Below are 21,113 nucleotides of genomic sequence, written 5' to 3'. Positions count from 1 at the left end.
ATGTGTTGGTTAGGTGCATTGACCCGAACAGGTGCCGGACTGTGGTGACTAGGGGAATTTCACAGTAACTTATTTCACAATAACTTCATTGCAGTGTTAATGTAAGCCTTGTGACTAATAAATAAACGTTAAGAATGGCCTCCTAATGCACTATAGAGATTCTGTGATTCAATGTGACAATGATAAATCAAATCATTTCCCAGTGAGTGATGTGGGAAGGGTGATCATTGCTGGAGGAGGGGTTTTTGTATTTAAGGATAAGTCAGTAACAAATTGTTCAGAAGGACTGGGGTCTGGAGACTTGATGGAGAGAGACAGCCACCAGTTTGAATGTGTGAGGAGTGCCCGATCCTGCTCAATGAATGTTTAATGCATTGAAAGAAGGGAAGGGGAGGGGGAAGGGAAGGGGGGTAGGGGTAGGGGGGTTCCTCACTTTGATGTCGAAAGCCTCCGTTTAGACAGCAGCTGCTAAACTGATTCAAGCTCTCTTTGTTCCGCACACAGAAGCAAGCGGTCACTTCCTTACAAGGAATGTGGCCGCAGTTCAGAGCTTTGGAAAAACTTGAACCCACCTCCTGCCTAACCCCCGCGACGGCGAGCCGCCCCCTCCCCGCAGATCGACTGTGGGGGGCGTCACTCCAGAGGTCTCTGTCGCTGAGAGAGAAAGTGAGTGTTGTGTGTGCAGAGTAGAGAGTGTGCTGTGTGTACAGGGCAAAGTGTGTGTGGGTACAGGGTAAAGTGTGTGTGCAGGGTAAAGTGTGTGTGTGTAGGATAAAGTGTGTGCTGTGTGTACAGGGTAAAGTGTGTGTGTGTGTGTGTACAGGGTAAAGTGTGTGTGTGTAGGACAAAGTGTGTGCTGTGTGTACAGGGTAAAGTGTGTGTGTGTACAGGGTAAAGTGTGTGTGTGTAGGATAAAGTGTGTGCTGTGTGTACAGGGTAAAGTGTGTGTGTGTGTGTGTACAGGGTAAAGTGTGTGTGTGTAGGATAAAGTGTGTGCTGTGTGTACAGGGTAAAGTGTGTGTGTGTACAGGGTAAAGTGTGTGTGTGTACAGGGTAAAGTGTGTGTGTGTAGGATAAAGTGTGTGCTGTGTGTACAGGGTAAAGTGTGTGTGTGTGTGTGTACAGGGTAAAGTGTGTGTGTGTAGGATAAAGTGTGTGCTGTGTGTACAGGGTAAAGTGTGTGTGTGTACAGGGTAAAGTGTGTGTGTGTAGGATAAAGTGTGTGCTGTGTGTACAGGGTAAAGTGTGTGTGTGTGTGTGTACAGGGTAAAGTTTGTGTTGTGTGTACAGGGTAGAGTGTGTGTGTGTGCAGGGTAAAGTGTGTGTTGTGTGTGTACAGGGTAGAGTGTGTGTGTGTGCAGGGTAAAGTGTGTGTTGTGTGTACAGGGTAAAGTTTGTGCTGTGTGTACAGGGTAAAGTTTGTGTTGTGTGTGTACAGGGTAGAGTGTAGACAGGGTCAGTGGGTGGGGGGAATTCCTCCCCCTTTCCAGATCCAGCCTGCAATGCTTTAGAAGTGGCGGAGAATGTCCTCGATGTTTGGCAAGGTGCGGGCCGGGGGTGTCGCCGCTCTGTCCGCCTCCTTGGAAAGGGAGCGAACCCCCCAAGCGGCGGGAGCAGCGGGCACCCCGGAATGTAACATCGGAATCCTCGGCTGGCCAGGCTCTGGGAAATCCGGTAAGTGTCTCTCTCTCTCCCTCCCTCTCCAGCCCAGAACTGGGGGGGAAGGGGTCAGCAACTTACCCCCACCCCCGAGAATTGCTACATTGTACCCCCCCCTAAAAAAAATCCCCACTGCCAGGTGGGTAAGGTTAAAATCTCACTGATACCAGAGTCAATCACTGCGGATACTGCAATCTGAAACTGACAGAGAGAATGTTGCAAAATCTCTTAAACCCACTCATCCAAACTTTCCTCTGTTCCCTCTTCGCAAGATGCTGACAAGGTCAAGATCTCACTTGGTCGCTATTTAGCGAATTCCCCCAGCAATTGCGAGAAGGTCGTTCGTTAGCTAAGTTGCAGATTGAAGAATTTGACCCCCAGCAATCCCAGTTGAAATGTACAGCCAGGAAGTCAGCGTTGTTACAATTACCATCGGTCTGATAAACTTTATATTTGAAACTTTCGAATGAGACTAAACACCAATGTTTTATTTCTTCAGCCCTGACTGTGAAATTTCTCACTAAAAGATTCATAAGCGAGTATGATCCTTATCTGGGTAAGTGCTATAGATTTTTTTTCTCCCCTCGAATGTCACACTTTCCAATCTGTTCCCAGTTAACCTCAAATAAATCCCCAGCTCTGGGACTCAGTCCCGCTGGAACCGACTTCCTCCTTATGAGGAGAGATTAAACAGATTGGGTCTGTACTCGTTGGAGTTTAGAAGGATGAGGGGTGATCTTATAGAGACATATAAGATAATGAAGGGGCTGGATGGGGTAGAGGTGGAGAGATTCTTTCCACTTAGAAGGGAAACCAGAACTAGAGGGCACAGCCTCAAAATAAGGGGGGGCCGGTTCAGAACAGAGTTGAGGGGGAACTTCTTCTCTCAGAGGGTAGTGAATCTCTGGAATTCTCTGCCCATTGAAGTGGTGGAGGCTTCCTCGTTGAATTTGTTTAAATCACGGGTAGATAGTTTTCTGATCGATAAGGGAATTAGGGGTTATGGGGAGCAGGCGGGTAAGTGGAACTGATTCGCTTCAGATCAGCCATGATCTTGTTGAATGGCGGGGCAGGCTCGAAGGGCCAGATGGCCTACTCCTGCTCCTATTTCTTATGTTCTTATGTTCTCCTGTTCCTGTCCTGTCCACTCTCTGCTTTGCCCGTGGTTCCTGGATCAGTTTGAGGTAGCCTGGACCCCACTTCACCAGTGAGGGTCAGTTCATAGACTCCTTACAGTGCCGAAGGAGGCCATTCAGCCCATCAATTCTGTAGTAATTCTCTAACAGAGCATCTTACCCAAGCTCTATCCCCATAACCCCATATATTTACCCCATTAATCCCACTAACTGACACATCTTGGGACACTAAAGGCAATTTAGTATGGCCGATCCACCTAACCTGCACATCTTTGGACTGTGGGAGGAAATCAGAGCACCCGGAGGAAACCCACGCAGACATGGGGAGGACATGCAAACTCCAAACAGACAATCACCCAAGGCCGGAATTGAACCCGGGTCCCTGGCGCTGTGAGGCAGCAGTGCTAACCACTGTGCCACCGTTCAGCAACTGTTCTGTACCCTGGAATCCAAGCAAAATATTGCATCCAGTGATTCCAAGCATTCACTGTCTGTTTTGTGTTACTTCCTCATCAAAACTGGATGGATGTGGTTATAAACCCCTTTGAGACAATCTGCACCAATGATAATGTGCAGGCGGCACGGTGGCACAGTGGTTGGCATTGGTGCCTCATAGCACCAGGGATCGGGTTTGATTCCTGGCTTGTGCGGAATCTGCACGTTCTCCCCGTGTCTGCATGGGTTTCCTCCGGGTGCTCCGGTTTCCTCCCACAGTCCAAAAGACGTGCTGGTTAGGTGCTACATTCTCCCTCAATGTATCCAAACAGGCGCCGGAATGTGTCGACCAGGGGATTTTCACAGTAACTTCATTGCGGTGTTAATGTAAGCCTACTTGTGACGCTAATAAATAAACTTAAAACAGTTTTTGTCTGACTGCACTGTTCCTTTGGGGGTGGGGGGGGGGGGCGGTTGGGGGCTAGTGATAGTGTTGGTTGGCACAGGAGATATGGAATAGGGCACGGAGATGGGATAGGATGGGCAGGATGGAATTGAGATGGCACAGGAAGAAGGGGTGGAGTGGGGGATGGGACAGGGATGATATGAGAGGGGTGAAGGCAATAGGGTGACTGTAGCAACAAAGATACTAAATTCATTATAAATATTTTACTGGTCTCTGCCAGTTTATTTCTTTAAGATCCTGAGGGGCAGTGACAGGGAGGCTGTGGGGAGGATGTTTCCCCTTGTCGGAGAATCTGGAACTACGGGTGACTGTTTAAAAATATGAGATCGCCCATTTTAGATGGAACTGAGGAGAAATATTTTCTCTCAGCGGGTTGTGAGTTTCTGGAACTCTCTAAAAGCAGTGGAAGCAGAGTCTTTGAATATTTTTAAGGCAGAGTTCGATAGATTCTTGATTAACAAGGGGGTGAAAGGTTATTGGGGGTCGGCAGGAATGTGGGGTTGAGGTTACAATCAGATCAGCCATGGTCTTATTGAATGGCGGAGCAGGCTGGAGGGGCCGAGTGGCCTACTCCTGCCTCTCATTCACATGTTATTATTTATAAAAAAAATCATCAAAAGAACAAAGAACAATACAGCACAGGAACAGGCCCTTCAGCCCTTCAAGCTACACCAACCATGCTATCCCTCTCAACTAAAACCCCCTACCCTTCCGGAACCATATCCCTCTACTCCCATCCTATTCATGTATTTGTCAAGACGCCTCTTAAAAGTCATTATCGTATCTGCTTCCGTACCTCCCCCCGGCAGCAAGTTCACCCACCACCTGTGTTAAAAACACCCACTCTCTGTGTAAAAAAACTTGCCTCGTATATCTCCATTAAACCTTGAGGAGCAGAATTAGGCCATTTGGCCCGTCGAGTCTGCTCCACCATTCAATCATAGCTGATCACTTTCTCAATCCCATTCTCTCACTTTTTCCCCACAATCTTTGATCCCCTTTCAAATCGAGAACCTATCTACCTCTTTCTTAAATGCACTCAATGACCCGGCCTCCACAGCCTTCTGTGGCAATGAATTCCATAGATTCACCACCCTCTGGGTGAAGAAATTCCTCCTCATCTCAGTTCTAAAGAGTCGTCCCTTCAATGTGAGGCTGTGCCCTCGGATCCTAGTCTCTCCCACTAGTGGAAACACCTTCCCCACATCCACCCTATCTAGGCCGTTCAGTATTCTGTAAGTTTCAATGAGATCTCCCCTCATCCTTCTATACTCCATTGAGTTTATTAATCGCCTGATTCACCAGAATAGGTGGTGAGAATGTGGAATTCGCTGCCACGTGGATTGGTTGAAGCAGAGAGTACTAACACGTTTAAGATGAGTGAGGAGGGGAGGAGGAGTAGGGGGTACAGTGAGAAGAGGTAACTATAATGGGAAGAGTTGGTGTGGACTCTAAACAACCAGAACTGATTAGTTGGGCCAACTATATGTGTGCTGTCGATTCTATTTAGGTATTCTGACAAATTTCAAGTGGTAATTGTCATGGACACTATTACAAATCAGGGATTCTACAACCCAAACACCTTAGTGCAGATTTTTTAATGAACGAATATACCACAGCTAATCTGGTTATAGTAGATAATCTATTGATAGTTTTATAGACTACATATTTTGCAATAGTTTATAGTTGAACAAAGAACAGTACAGCACAGTAACAGGCCCTTTGGCCCACCAAGCCTGTGCTGACTATGATGCCTTTCTGAACTAAAGACCTTTTGCCTCTCTAAGGGGTCCGTATCCCTCTATTCCCTGCCTATTCATGTATCTGTCAAAATGCCTCTTAAACGTTGCTATTGTATCTGCCTCTACTATGTCTTCTGGTACCGCATTCCAGGCACTTACCACCCTCTGTGTAAAAAGTTGCTTCTCACATCTCCTTTAAACTTTCCCCCTTTTACCTTAAATCTATGTTCCCCTAGTAATTGCCATTTCTACCCTGGGAAAAAGACTCTGACTCTCCATTCTATCCATGCCTCTCATACTTTTGTAAATTTCTATCAGGTCGCCTCTCAGCCTCCAACATTCAAGTGAAAACAAACCAAGTTTGTCCAATCTCCCCTCATAGCTAATACCCTCCAAACCAGGCAACATTCTGGTAAACCTTTTCTGTACCCTCTCCAAGGCCTCCACATCCTTCTGATAGTGTGGGGACAAGAGCAGTACGCAATATTCCAAACGTGGCCTAACTAAAGTTCTACACAGCTGCAACACAACTTGCCAATTTTTATACTCTATGCCCTGGCTGATGAAGGCAAGCATGCTCTATGCCTTCTTGACCACCATATCCACTTGTGTTGCGACTTTCAGGGACTGTGGACCTGTAGGCATATCTCTGCCAATAAGTTACTGAAACTCTATACCAGGGGTAGTTGGTAATGCCCACACACTTTTTGAGGCTTTTATTAATGCATTATTAGTCTATCTAATTTTGCCACTCTTATCCATTAGTACAAAGTTATAGTATTTATTTATTAGTGTCACAAGTAAGGCTTACATTAACACTGCAATGAAGTTACTGTGAAATTCCCCTAGTCGCCACACTCCAGCACTTGTTCGGGTAAATGCACCCTAACCAGCACGTGTTTCAGACTGTGGGAGGAAACCGGAGCACCCGGAGGAAACCCACGCAGACACGGGGAGAACGTGCAAACTCCACAGACCGTGACCCGAGCCGGGAATCGAACCCGGGTCCCTGGAGCTGTCAAGCAGCAGTGCTAACCACTGTGCTACCGTGCGGCCCATATGTGAATGAGTATTGCATGTTTATTTTATTTTAGAGAGTATGAAAAGAGTTTGTCAGCGATGGGGGTAATGGAGGAAATCCTGTGTTTACCAAAAGCTCTATAATTTCTCAACGTTATTACCAAGATAAACTGTTACTTTGTCAATGTTCCTCAACACAAACTTTTAGCAATCTTGATCCAAATGAAGACCAGCTGGATATATATTATATGCCATTCGCATATTTGCTCTTTTGTTTTCAAAGTTCCCGTTGTGTTTTGATTGCTATTGGTGATCCAGGGACTGTTCATTGTTGACAATATTATTATTTTTCCAGAGGATACCTACACCACTGAAGAAATTGTGGATCACCAGCCAGTCCTCTTAAAAATAATGGATACAGCTGACCAGGTAATGAAGGCTTTAGCAGTGAATCATAGAATCCCTACAGTACAAAAGGAGGCCATTTGGCCCATCGAACCTTCACCAACAACAATTCCACGCAGCCCCTATCCCGTAACCCCACATATTTACCCTGCTAATCCCCCTGACAGTAAGGGACAATTGAACATAGCCAATCAACCTAATCCGCACATCTTTGGAGTGTGGGAGGAAACCGGAGCACCCAGCGGAAACCCACGCAGACATGGGAGAACCTGCAAATGCCACACAGACAGTCACCTGAGGCCGGAATTGAACCAGGGTCTCTAGTGCTGTGAGGCAGTAGTGCTAACCACTGTGCCACCGTGGAGGGAGTGAAAATGCAGAATATGCAGGATATGATAGCTGCAATATCAAAGCACCCAGACATTTAATTAGTCAACATTTTACACTGATTCAAATAACCTTTCATTTCTAGGCATCTACAGGGTTAATAAAAAATTGTGCTTGAGTAGACAGTTAATGAGTGAACCATTGGAATTTTTAAATACTGAGTTTTTGCTGGGCTATTTAATATAAAACTTGGTCACTTGGTTACAAGGCTGCACATACGCCCTTTCCCGTATACATTACGGGAAATACATTACTCGAGACATGTCGAAGATCAATGTTAATAGAGTTTTAAAATAGCAAGGTGACAATTTTCCAGGAGTCATGTGCTCAATGCCAGTAAAAGGACGAGGGAACTTTTTTCCCCTCTACTTGATAAGATTTTCTAATTGGAGGTCGGTCACCAGTGGTGTGCCCCAGGGATCTGTTCTGGGACCCTTGCTGTTTGTCATTTTCATAAATGACCTGGATGAGGAAGTGGAGGGATGGGTTGGTAAGTTTGCCGATGACACGAAGGTTGGTGGGGTTGTGGATAGTCTGGAGGGATGTCAGAAGTTACAGAGGGACATAGATAGGATGCAAGACTGGGCGGAGAAGTGGCAGATGGACTTCAACCCAGATAAATGCGTAGTGGTCCATTTTGGTAGGTCAAATGGGATGAAGGAGTACAATATTAAGGGAAAGACTCTTAGTACTGTAGAGGATCAGAAGGACCTTGGGGTCTGAGTCCATAGGACTCTAAAATCGGCCCCACAGGTGGAGGAGGTGGTTAGGAAGGCGTATGGTGTGCTGGCCTTTATCAATCGAGGGATTGAGTTTAGGAGTCCGGGGATAATGATGCAGCTATATAAGACCCTCGTCAGACCTCACTTGGGGTACTGTGCTCAGTTCTGGTCGCCTCATTACAGGAAGGATGTGGAAATGATTGAAAGGGTGCAGAAGAGATTTACAAGGATGTTGCCTGGATTGAGTGGCATGCCTTATGAGGATAGGCTGAGGGAGCTCGGTCTTTTCTCCTTGGGGAGACGTAGGATGAGAGGAGACCCAGTAGAGGTGTATAAGATGTTGAGAGGCATAGATCGGGTGGACTCTCAGAGGCTTTTTCCCAGGGTGGAAATGGCTGCTACGAGGTTTAAGGTGCTGGGGGGTAGATACAGGGGAAATGTTAGGGGAAAGTTTTTCACACAGAGGGTGGTGGGCGAGTGGAATCGGCTGCCGTCAGTGGTGGTGGAGGCAAACTCAATAGGGTCTTTTAAGAGACTCCTGGATGAGTACATGGGACTTAATAGGATGGAGGGTTATAGGTAGGCCTAGAAGGTAGGGATATGTTCGGCACAACTTGTGGGGCCGAAGGGCCTGTTTGTGCTTTAGTTTTTCTATGTTTCTCTGTTTCTAAGATAGATGTAGTGTTGCATTTTGTAGACATTCTTCGTTAGCTATTGTACGTTGGACAAGCTCCAGTTACCGTTACTTTTTCAAAACAAATAAACAATAAGCTCTTGTCAATTAAGATACTGTTTAAAAAGATAGTAATAGATCAACATGGAACAGATATTTGTGCATTTTAATTAAAGGGTTTCATTATAATCTGCAATTATTGGTAATCTTGTAGATATTATACCAATGTCTTTTACACCACACATTTAATTCAGTTGAACCATAGGATCCCTGCAGTGCAGAAAGACACCGTTCGGCCCATCGAGTCTGCATCAACCACAATCCCACCCAGCCCCTATTCCCTAAACCCCACATATTTACCCTGCTAGTCCCCCTGACTATTTAGCATACCCAATCAACCTGACCCATACATCTTTCGGACTGTGGGAGGAAACTGGAGCACCCGCAGGAAACCCATGCAAACACAGGGAGAACGTGCAAACTCCACACAGACAGTGACCCAAGCCAGGATCAAACCCAGGTCCCTGGTGCTGTGAGGCAGCAGTGCTAACCACTGCGCCACCCCTGATAAATTAACTTTTAATTAAACTGATAAATTGTAGATTAACTGATAAATTATTGCGGGATGTTAATAACACTGATGAGACTAAAGGAAAGCATTCATGTTAATCTGGGGACTCAATGTTGAGTTCAGTAGCTTTAGATTATGACCTTTCTCCTCTATTTTAACTCTCCTTTTTAAAATATTCCATAAATGTTTAGCCTCAATGTAAACCAACCCCGCTCCCCCTTCCACACCAGGCCGTCTATCTGCAGATCATAAAGTTCCTGCATTCTGTTGCAACTTCTCACAGCTACACTTTAAAATCTAACACTTTCTCCCCCACTTCAGTTCGGACGGAGAGCCAAAAGGACTCATAGAAACATAGAAACTAGAAGCAGGAGTAGACCATTTGGCCCTTCGAACCTATTCCGCCACTCATTTTGATCATTGAATTCAATATCCTGATCCCCCCCATTTCCCTTGAATCTTTTAGCCCCAAGAGCTACATCTAATTTCTTCTTGGAATCAGACCATGTTTTGGCCTCAACTACTTTCTGTGGGAGTGAATTCCACACATTCACCACCCTCTGGGTGAAGAACATTCTCCTCACCTCAGTTCTAAAAGGTTTACCCCCTCATCCTCAAACTATGACCCCTCGTTCTGGACTCCCCCCACCATTGGGAACATTCTTCCTGAATCTACCCTGTCTAACCCTGTTAGAATTTTATAAGTTTCTATGAGATCCCCTCTCACTCTTCTAAACTCCAGTGAATATAATCCTAATCAATTTAGTCTCTCCTCATATGACAGACCTGCCATCCCAGGAACCAGCCTGGTAAACCTTCACTGCACTCCCTCTATAGCAAGGACATCCTTCCTCAGATAAGCTTATCAAAACTGCACACAATACTCCAGGTGTGGTCTCGCCAACACCCTATACAATTGCAGCAAAACATCCCTATCCCTATCCTCAAATCATCTCACTATGAAGGTCAACATACCATTTGCATTCTTTACTGCCTGCTGTACCTGCACCCTTACTTTCAACCACTGATGCACGAGGACACCAAAGTCTCACTACCCTCTCTCAATTTACACCCATTCAAGTAATAATCTGTCTTCCTATTATTGCTACCAAAGTGGATAACCTCACATTTATCCACATTATACTGCATCTGCCATGCAGATGTCCACACACTCAGCCTGTCCAAATCACGCTGAAGCATCTCTGCATCCTCCTCACAGCTCATCCTCCCACCCAACTTTGCATCATCTTCAAATTTGGAGACAATACATTCAGTTTCCTCTTCCAAATCATTAATATATAATGTGAACAGTTGGTGTCCTGGCACAGATCCCTGCGGAACCCCACTTGTCACTGACTGCCAACTCTTTGCTTCCTAACTGCTAACCAGCTTTCTACCCATCTCAAGACATTACCTGCAATTCCATGTGCTTTAACTTTACATAGTGATCTGTTACGTTAGACCTTGTCGAAAGCCTTCTGAAAGTCTAAATAAACCATGTTCACTGGTTCTCCTCGGTCAATCCTATTAGTAACATCCTCAAATAATTCCAATCGATTTGTCAAGCATTATTTCTCTTTTGTAAATCTATGCTGACTTTGTCTGATTATACCACTGCCTTCCAAATGCTGAGTTATGAAATCCTTGATAATAGACTCTAGCAACTTCCCCAGTACCGACGTGAGGCTCACTGGTCTATAGTTCCCTGTTTTCTCTCTATCTCCCTTTTTGAATAGTTGCAATGATAATTCTGCTTTCCCTCCTTACGGATGCTGTCAGACCTGCTGAGTTTTTCTGGTATCTTCTCTCTATCCTTGTTTCACATTCCAGCACCCGCAGTATTTTACTTTATATTAATTTTAACTTTCCTTGAGTTGCTTATTGAATCTGCAATATGCTCCATGCGTTATGGTTTCCTGCTTTGTTGTCTTACCCCTTTTTCGCCATCATATTATTACCCTGTTGTAGAAAACGTTTTACATTTTAAAATGAAACTCACAAGCCTCATGATGGGGAGAAAAACACCTTTAAAAATTCGTCACCAGCAATTCAGTCTTAATAGCGAATTCCCAGTGAATGAACGTAAATTAAAATCGATGTAGAAAGTCTACAATACTGAAGGAAGCCGTTTGGCCCATCGAGCCTGCACCGACAACAATTCCATCCAGGCCCTATACCCGTAACCCCATGTATTTACACTGCTAATCCCCCACTAAGGGGCAATTTAGCACGGCCAATCAACCTAACCTGCACATCTTTGGACAATGGGAGGACACGAGGGGTCATAGGTTCAAGGTGAGGGAGGGGAGGTTCACGAGGGGTCATAGGTTCAAGGTGAGGGGGGGGGGAGGTTTAACACGGATATCAGAAGGACGTATTTTACTCAGAGGGTGGTGGGGGCCTGGAATGCGCTGCCGGGCAAGGTGGTGGAGGCGGACACACTGGGAACATTTAAGACTTATCTAGATAGCCACATAAATGGAGTGGGAATGGAGGGATACAAAAGAATGGTCTAGTTTGGACTAGGGAGTGGCCGGCTTGGAGGGCCGAAGGGCCTGTTCCTGTGCTGTATTGTTCTTTGTTCTTTATTCATTCAAACTGGAGCACCTGGAGGAAACCCACACAGACACAGGGAGAATGTGTAAACTCCACACAGACAGTGACCCAAGGCCAGAATTGAATCCAGGTCCCCAGTGCTTTGAGGCAGCAGTGCTAATCACTGTGCCACCGTGCCGTCCATAATTAACTCTGGACACTTTTGTTTCTAAATCACAGGACATTGTGCGTGCAATCAGTCATGTTTTCTAGACCTTTAACTCCAGTAAAATGGTCATTCTTTCAAACACGGTTTTGTCAAAAATAACAAACAAGAGAAATCTCTGCAAATGTTATTATGCTTTGCAATCAGTGACGTTCTTACACCTGCATTGTTGCTGACCAGGAGAATGTTCGTATCTTTTAATAAAGTAAAATAGTTTGTGTTGGAATAATACAAGTTACAATATCCACTAGCGGTGGAACACCAAACTGAACCCGAGAGAAAAAGTGAGAAGTACAAATGGGGACAAAAGACTATTTTACCAAATAAATTCTAAGTCCAGGACAGGCGGGAACATGGGAGCATTTCTCATCCATTTTTTGGGAGAGTTCAGGGAGAATTTAGCACAGCCAACTCACCCAACCAGCATGTATTTCATACTGTGGGAGGAAACCGGAGCACCTGGAGGAAACACACGCAGACATGGGGAAAACGTGCAGGCTCCACACAGACAGTGACCCAAGCCGGGAATCAAACCCAGGTCCCTGACGCTGTGAGGCAACAGTGCTAACCACTGTGCTGCCCAGTGCCACTGTGCCGCACTGCATTGCACTATTCTGAGGTACCCCATAGTCGATGATCAACTACCCAAATAGATGCACAGAACAAGTGAGCTATCAGAGATTTGCTGCAGCCATAGTTGGCTGCCATATTGTATAGTGCTGTCTGCCTGAATATGTATAATATGTATTATATCGGTACTCATGATTATGTTTTGTGAAGGTGTATGTATGTGTGTGAGTGTGTATGTCTGATGTGTGTATGTATGTGTGTGTGTCTGAGTATGTGGTGTGTGTGTGTCTGAGTGTGTATGTCTGATGTGTGTATGTGTGTGTATGTATGTGTGTGAGTGTGTATGTCTAATGTGTGTGTGTGTGTGTGTGAGTGTGTGGTGTGTGTGTGTGCGTGTTTGCTATTACAAGTATTTTTCAGATATCTCTCTAATTTGGTAATGTACCTGCTAATGACGTCTTAACACTGAACAATAATTTGTATTTTAAAAACTAGGACAAACCAGTGAACTCTGAACGTTACCTGAACTGGGCAAATGCATTTATTGTTGTCTACAGCATAGATAATAGGAAGAGCTTTGAAGGGTGCTTACATTATCTAAATGCAATTTCTACTCACGCCAAAGGACAGCCACATGACTATCCAATTATTTTGTTGGGGAACAAATTGGACATGGAGAGATACAGGTAAGAGATATTACACCAAACAAAAGTGAATTTGAAGGGCTTGTTGATTCAGTTGCCACTCAGTCTGTACATTAAAGTCCCGCGCTTTTGAGATTTGTGCTCATAAATCTCCCCATATTGAAAGGGATATAGGAACAGGAGCAACCGGTTCAGCCTCTCGATCGAGTCTGTACCGCTGCTTAATTAGATCATGTAATTAGTTCAATCCACCCACCCATGAATGTAGCCCAATCCATCACGCAAACCAGCCTCCCGTCCATTGACTCTGCCTACACCTCCCGCTGCCCTGGCAAAGCAGCCAGCATGATTAAGGACCCTACACACCCTGGACATTCTCCCTTCCACCTTCTTCCGTCGGGAAAAAGATACAAACGTCTGAGGTCACGTACCGACCGACTCAAGGACAGCTTCTTCCCTGCTGCCGTCAGACTTTTGAATGGACCGATCTCATCTTAAGTTGATCTTTCTCTACGCCTTAGCTATGACTGTAACACTACATTCTGCACCCTCTCCTTTCCTTCTCCCCTCGGTACTCTATGAACGGTATGCTTTGTCTGTATAGCGCGCAATAAAAAATACTTTTCACTGTATCCCAATACATGTGACAATAATATCTCAAATCAAATCAAAAACCTTGCTTTCATCTCCCCAGCCTTTGGTAACCAGCTATCTATTGTACAGGCAGCTCAACTCTGCCCCTACAGGGAGAAGTGTAGCCTACCTTCCTATATTGGAACAACTATGAATAGAATAGAATAAAATAGAATAGAAATCAATCGTCTGGGACGTTGCCGATATCCTCACATTTTATAGAGTATCGCTTATGAATATGCTTTTTAAAATAGCTCTGATGGAGATTCACTCTTTAAAGGGATTTGAATTGGGGGGTCGTAAGGATATTCCTTATTTATGTTACAAACTTGGACAGCGTAAAATATATATTTGAATTGGAAATACCTATTGGGCAGAATTTTCTCAGTGTTTTGGCTAAGGGTAGGTTATTGGCCGGTGGCAGAATCTCATGGTCCCGCCATCGTCAATGAGGTTTCCCCTTCAACGTACCCCTCCCACCGGGAACCTGTGGTGAGATGCACTGTCGGGGGGACTGGAAGATCCCGCCAGCGTGAATGGCTGGAATGTCTCAGCCAAAGTATCAAGTTGAGTGGGAAAAGCGGGATGTAGCTCCAGTGCCTGCTTTTCCCACCATATCTTTTGGACACTTTCATAACAGCAAATCAGGAGGTGGGTTTCCAATGTCACGCTGGCAGTGGGTCCGCCCAGCCAGCAACCTCAGCTGTAACAGATTGGGGTGTCCTTTTTAAAGGGCGTCCCACAGAATAGAATCAGAAAACTTAGAATCCCTACAGTACAGAAGGAGGGAGGCCACTCAGCCCATCGAGTCTGTACTGACTCTCTGAAGGAGCACCATCCCCAGGCCCCCCCCCCCACCAATCACCTTATTCCTATAACTTCCACCATGTCTAGTCCACCTAACCTCCACACCCTTGGACACTGAGGGGCAATTTAGCATGGCCAATTTCAGAAAGATTGAAAAGAGAGGGAACCTGACCCACCTCCCCCCCCCCCCCCCCCCCCCCCCCGGACCTCCCCCCTTCCCCAGGCATGAACCCCTACCCTGGCACCTCTCCCATGCACTAACCCCCCCCCGCCCCACAGCCATGATGCTGCCCGGGCATGACTCTCTCCACTCCCTGCCACCTCACTCCCTGGGGGACTGTACTTACTTACTTGAGGAGCCTCAGCGGGTTTTGTTCCCAGTTCTTAAAATCCTGTTATAAACTCTGCTGACCTGATGTCCTACTGCTGGGGTGAAGGGAGGGGTGGGGGGATGTTACTGCGTGGAGTATAGCACATAGTACAGTGTTGGAGTACAGCATGGAGTCCTGCTAATTATATAACAATATATTCAAATGGGGATCTCATCATTGCATGGCTGGAACCCACAGGCCGGGTGGGGGTGGAGGGGGGGGGATCGAGTGGGGAAATCCCGCTGGTGTAAAGGTCAGTTTTGGGACTTCCCCACGATTCTTTGCCCCCTCCACCATTCCCCCCTTGGAAAATGGGGATGGGAAATCCCCCCTCTCATTATCTGATATAAGCCGCTGGTTATGTCTATTCTGCAGATGACAGAAAGAAAATTTGTCCTGTGTTTTCACCTTCTGGAGCATGTATTGTTTGAAATCATTAAAGAATGGCAGAGTACTTGAAAGTAATATAGAATGTAAATTTATACCAAATGATCTACATTCCAAAGATCCATAGTTCAGGCGACTTTAACATCTGAACGCATTTTATACATGTGTGTTTATTAACTATGCATATTAAGGTATTTGGAAAATACAAACCGTTTTCTGTTTTCAGACAGGTAAGCAAGTCTGATGGACTGTCGCTGGCATCCAAATATAACTGTACATTTTACGAAGTGTCTGCCAGTCTGGACTTTGAGTCGGTGCAGCACGTGTTCCACGAATTGATCCGGGAGGTGAGAAGAGAGACCGAGTGTCACCTTCCTGTCAGACCTCTCTTCATTTCCGAGGACAAGCCTGTGCTGGGGATTGCACACCCACCTGCCTTTGCCCACGCCGTCAAGCACCACCCGCCTATATTTGGAACGCAACGCCTGTCCACTGCCACCTACAAGGAAATTCCCACCATCACGTCGGCTAAACTGGTGACTGTGAAGTCGGCAAGGGCGCAAAGCAAGCGGAGAACGCCCACGCTGACCTTACTTAAAGGATTTAAAATATTTTAAAAGACTAATCTCTGCTCTGAATGCCAAAGCTCCGTGTAACTTTCTTTTATCTGGCTCGCGACTATGGAACCAAAACTATCACAAAACTTTATAATTATCAATCCAACTAACTGAACACCAAGGAATTGATCTGGTATTAGCACGATCTTTGGTAAGACTCTGTGGGACTGGGTCTGTGGACTACTAGGTGTAGCAGGTGATGGTGACCTGTGACTGTCTACTTTTGTCAATTGCCAGCTGAAGCCTCTTTTAGGGTAGAAATGTTGGTGAGAAGAGCATTTGTTGCAGTGTCTGCAGCAGGAATGAAACCCGGGGGGAAGGAAATGTATCTGCCCCTGTAACCTGAAGGCTGTCATCGCATGTCCCTCAGTATGTTTAAGATGAGAAAATGGAGTCAAACATTGTTTTACAGCACACTTCAATGGTTGGAAAGAACCTAGAACAAGTTTTGCAAAGAACCAAGGAAACACCAGCATTGGAAAGAGGGTTTACGTTACAATTTTCTGTTTTAAGAAGTGTTCACTAGGTTACATTAGGTTTTGCATATTTGATAATGAAAAGGAATGCACAGAGACTCAATAAACTTACACATGGAATGCTTTCTGTAATCTTTTATCTGTCTGATAATGCAATTTTTTTTTGCAAATGATGTATCGTAGAATTCCTCCAGTGCAGAAGTAGGTCATTCGGCCCAACAGGGCGGCACGGTAGCCCAGTGGTTAGCACTGCTGCTTCACAGCTCCAGGGACCTGGGTTCGATTCCCGGCTCGGGTCACTGTCTGTGTGGAGTTTGCACATTCTCCTCGTGTCTGTGTGGGTTTCCTCCGGGTGCTCCGGTTTCCTCCCACAGTCCAAAGATGTGCGGGTTAGATCGATTGGCCATGCTAAAGTTGCCCCTTAGTGTCCTGAGATGTGCAGCTTAGAGGAATTAGTGGGTAAATATGTAGGGATATGGGGGTAGGGCCTGGGTGGGATTGTGGTCGGTACAGACTCGATGGGCCAAATGGCCTCTTTCTGTACTGTAGGGTTTCTATGATTTTTCTATGATGTCTGCACCAACCCTCCAATAGAACATCTTACCCAGACACTATCTCTGTAACTCCATGTACTTACCCCACTTATCCCCCTAACCTAAACATCTTTGGACACTAAGGGGCAATTTCGCATGGCCGATCCACCTAACCTGAACATCTTTGGACTGTTGGAGAAAACCGGAGAACCTGGAGGAAACCCACGCAAACACGGGGAGAACATGCAAACTCCACACAGTCACCCAAGGCCAGAATTGAAACCAGGTCCCTGGCGCTATGAGGCAGCAGTGCCAACCACTGTGCCGCCGTGCCACCCATAGACAGTCACCCGAGGCTGGAATTGAAGCATTAGGATCAGAATATTACCACCATTCACTCCGGTGGTTTTTTCCCATCCCGCTGCAGTGAACGGAGATTCTGTGACTTCGCTGCATCGGGAGTGTGGCGTGAACGGCCAGTAAGATCGTCCCCTTAGTCTTTGAGATTGGGATGTGTGCTATTATGGGCACTGTTCTTTCTTCTCTAAATCCCTGGTTTGTGTCCACAGTTGGTTGATCACCTCCCTTTCTCCCTTCTTACCCATCCTGCCACCTGTACATGTTGCCAAACAAAGTGGATTTGGGCAATTGCAAATTTTCCATTTGGTATGAGTTTATAAAATACCGAGAGTCCATAATTTGACATTGGCATCACGGTGGCACAGTGGTCAGCACTGCTGCCTCACAGCTCCAGGAACCCAGGTTCGATTCCCGGCTTGGGTCACTGTCTGTGTGGGGTTTGCATGTTCTCCCCGTGTCTGCGTGGGTTTCCTCCGGATACTCCAGTTTCCTCCCACAGTCCAAAGATGTGCAGGTCAGGTTGATTGGCTGTGCTAAATTGCCCCTTCGTGCCAGGGGGACTAGCTAGGGTAAATACATGGGGCTAAGGGGATAGGGGCTGGGTGGGACTGTGGTCGGTGCAGACTCGATGGGCCGAATGGCCTCCTTCTGCACTGTAGGGATTCTATGAATCATTGCTAACTTAACAGTGTCACTCCAAGATCATGAGGATGGCCAGGGTGAAGAATTGAAATGTTCAGGCTGCCGCACTGGGATGTACTGAACTATGTTTCACAGGCTTAGACAACTTCACTCATAATCTACCATAATCTATCTGGCCTGCGAGTAATTGCTGTTGACTGAAGATCAAACGAAGAAAAGAATTCCTGATATTAATAACCAGACAACTATTGAAAATTAACCAATGAATCAATATTAAAATGCAAACACCTGTATGGTTACATCACTTAGTGCATAACACCAGAGAACGTGCAGACTCCGCACAGTTATCCATCAGGCAAATGGCATCATTTCTTAAATCATGTTCTTTTTTTTTCCAGCATATTAGAATATATAAGTGTGTTTGCAGGGAAGAAAAACGCTTTGGGCCCGATTTTACCACTGTGTGCGTGAAGTCGGGTGTGAGGCCATTAACGCGATCCGCGCCCGCGCAGATGGCCACTTTAGCGAGGCCTGGGAATGGCCGCGATCCACTTTGCACCCGAAACGGGCATTTTCATGCATTTAAATTGAATTAATGAGCTGCCCGCCCAACTTTATCAGCATTTCCCCCACCAGGGGTGGCGGGGTGGAGGGAGGAGGAGGCAGGTCAGGTGTACCTCGTGGGGGGGGGGGGATGGGAGTGAGGCCATATCGTTCTCTGGTTTGGGGGCGGGGAGAAGAGAGGCGGGTAGTATGTATCTCTGGTGGGGATGGGGGAGGCCCGATCTTTGTCTGGTTGGAGGGGGTGGGGGAGGAGGGAGGAGGAGGCGGGTCAGATGTACCTGGGGGGGGCGGGGGGGTAGAGGAGTGAGGCCAGATCACTCTTTGGTGGGGGGAGGGAGGAGGGAGGCGGGTATGATGTATCTTTGGTGGGGGGGAGAGAGGTCTGATTGCTCACTGGTGGGGGGGTGGGGGGTTGGGAGGCCAGATCATTCTCTGAGGGGGGGATGCCAGATGGATCTCTGGTGGGGTGGACAGGGGGGGGGGGGGGGAGAGGGAGGTCCGCTGCCACTCTGCGGGCGATCGGTAGGGGGAAAGGGGGCAGGGGATCGCGATCGGTCTGGGTAGCGGTGGGGGTGGATAAGGGGGACAGTGATGCCTGCGGGGGCCAGCGCTCCTGCTTTTTGCTCCCGGGCCACTTTATCCACTTTCTGCGGCCCGGGAGCGATGTGACACGGGGGCCCATTTTTTTCTAGCTGCGTATGCGCAGTTCAGAGCTCCAATAGTTTCAGGTGTGATTAGCCCCGCCCACAACGCGATTCAGACCCGTGATTTCTTTTTCAGACTGAGTGCGTATGGGGTCGCCTGAAAGCAGATTTCTAAGTCGGATCTGCATTACGCCCAGATTCAGCACGTAGAATGAAAATGGTAAAATCAGGCCCTATCTTTCAAACATTTATCTCTAATCATTCATTGGATTATAAGATTCAGAAACGGAAGTTAATTTGTGATTTAGTTCTTGTTAATAATGTTGGATTAATAAATATCCAAAGTAGTGTTCCTATCATGTTCTTTTTCTCCTATACATATTCATATTACCTCTTGTAGCCTCTGAACTCTGCACAATTCTTTATCAAACATATGAGGAAATGCCATAACCAGTGTACATTTCCCAGATAATGGCAAATAGTCACAGTGTCATTACAATGCGAAAAGAGGCTATTCGGCCAATCCAGTTGATGCCAGCTCTCTGTAGAGCAATCCAGTCAGTCCCAATCACCCCTCTATCCCTGAAACCCAGCAACTTTATTTCCCTCCTGCCTGTCCAGTCGCCTTTGAAATCATTTATGGGGGTTGGGGGAATTTTGGACCCATTTTAGCTTAAGTTTAAGCTTTTTTTAAGTTTAAACTTATTTATTAGTGTCACAAGCAGGCCTACATTAACACTGCAATGAAGTTACTGTGCAAATCCCCCTGTCGCCACACACCGGCGCCTGTTCGGGTACACCGAGGGAGAATTTAGCATGGCCAATGCACCTCAAACCAGCACATCTTTCGGACTGTGGGAGGAAACCGGAGCACCCGGAGGAAACCCACGCAGACACGGGCAGAAGGTGCAGACTCCACAGAGACAGTGACCCAAGCCGGGAATCGAACCCGGGTCCCTGGCGCTGTGAGGCAGCAGTGCTAACCACTGTGCCACTGCAGCCATGCACAAATGGTGATGTGGGCACAAGATCCTGTGGGAAATGGCAAATGAGAATCTTGCTGGTGAGATCTAGTTTTCAGATTTTCCCTAAGTCCAGGAAGGGCAGGAGCCTCGTTCCAATGCTTTCCCATATCATTAGCAGCTTCCCCACTGTATTGTCTCCCGGCCCATATTAGGAAACCCCTCCTTCACCAACGGGACGCCACATCAGCGAGGTTTAGGACTGTTTTTTATAAGGGGGAACCAAGCGAAAGAAACCCACTGAGGGCACACAGGTAAATATAGCCCCTGGGGTGAGGGGGTAGGGGTTGTTGGGGGGAAGGGACATGGCCGGGCAATGCCTTGCCCCTGGTGGGGGCAATGCCAAGGTGCCAGTGGGCAGTGCCAGGTTGCCAAGGGGAAGTGTCAAGTCAGGGGGGTTTCAGTTGAAGAGGGCTGTGTGGGCGGTTCCCCATGTTGGGGGGGTGGGGGTGTCCCCGTCTCTCAGAAAGTCTCGTGTGGGGAGCAGAGTTCCCTGGGGTGGGGGGGAGGAGGGGGGAGGCGGTGTGTCCGTGGGCAGGATTTTTAAAGAAATTTTTCCGACCAGGCACACTTTCACAAAGGCTCCCCAATGTCTGGAGAGTTGACATTACTGGCTAGATCAGGCCTCACGTGTCAATGTGATGGCATAAGACACTGCTCCAGCATTTTGTTCTAACTAAGTGCTGCTAAATGTGGAGAGTAAAGCCAGCTTTGTCGCTGGCACACTGCACGCCGGTTTCCTCACCTGGCCCAGCACTTTGTAAAAAGAGGAAAATTCCACCCATTGCCTCAGTTTCCAGCACTCTCGTAGACAAAGAGTTCCGGATCATTATCAGTCGCTGGTTCAAAAAACAAAATCCCCCTCG

General features: G+C 46.8%; 1 protein-coding gene across 1 annotated transcript; it reads left to right on the top strand.

Moving 5' to 3' along the window:
- The first annotated feature begins 641 nt into the window (after positions 1 to 641).
- rasl12 (RAS-like, family 12) lies at positions 642 to 16,607 on the top strand. Its single transcript, XM_078241015.1, has 5 exons — positions 642 to 1,674; positions 2,159 to 2,215; positions 6,814 to 6,887; positions 13,043 to 13,233; positions 15,616 to 16,607. The coding sequence occupies exons 1-5, from the start codon at positions 1,524 to 1,526 to the stop codon at positions 16,004 to 16,006; spliced, it is 864 nt and encodes a 287-aa protein (XP_078097141.1). The 5' UTR covers positions 642 to 1,523; the 3' UTR covers positions 16,007 to 16,607.
- Positions 16,608 to 21,113: the final 4,506 nt, after the last annotated feature.

Source organism: Mustelus asterias, chromosome 24 (genome assembly GCF_964213995.1).
Source record: "Mustelus asterias chromosome 24, sMusAst1.hap1.1, whole genome shotgun sequence".
Lineage (NCBI taxonomy): Eukaryota > Metazoa > Chordata > Chondrichthyes > Carcharhiniformes > Triakidae > Mustelus > Mustelus asterias.
This window is presented reverse-complemented; position numbering and strand designations above follow the sequence as displayed.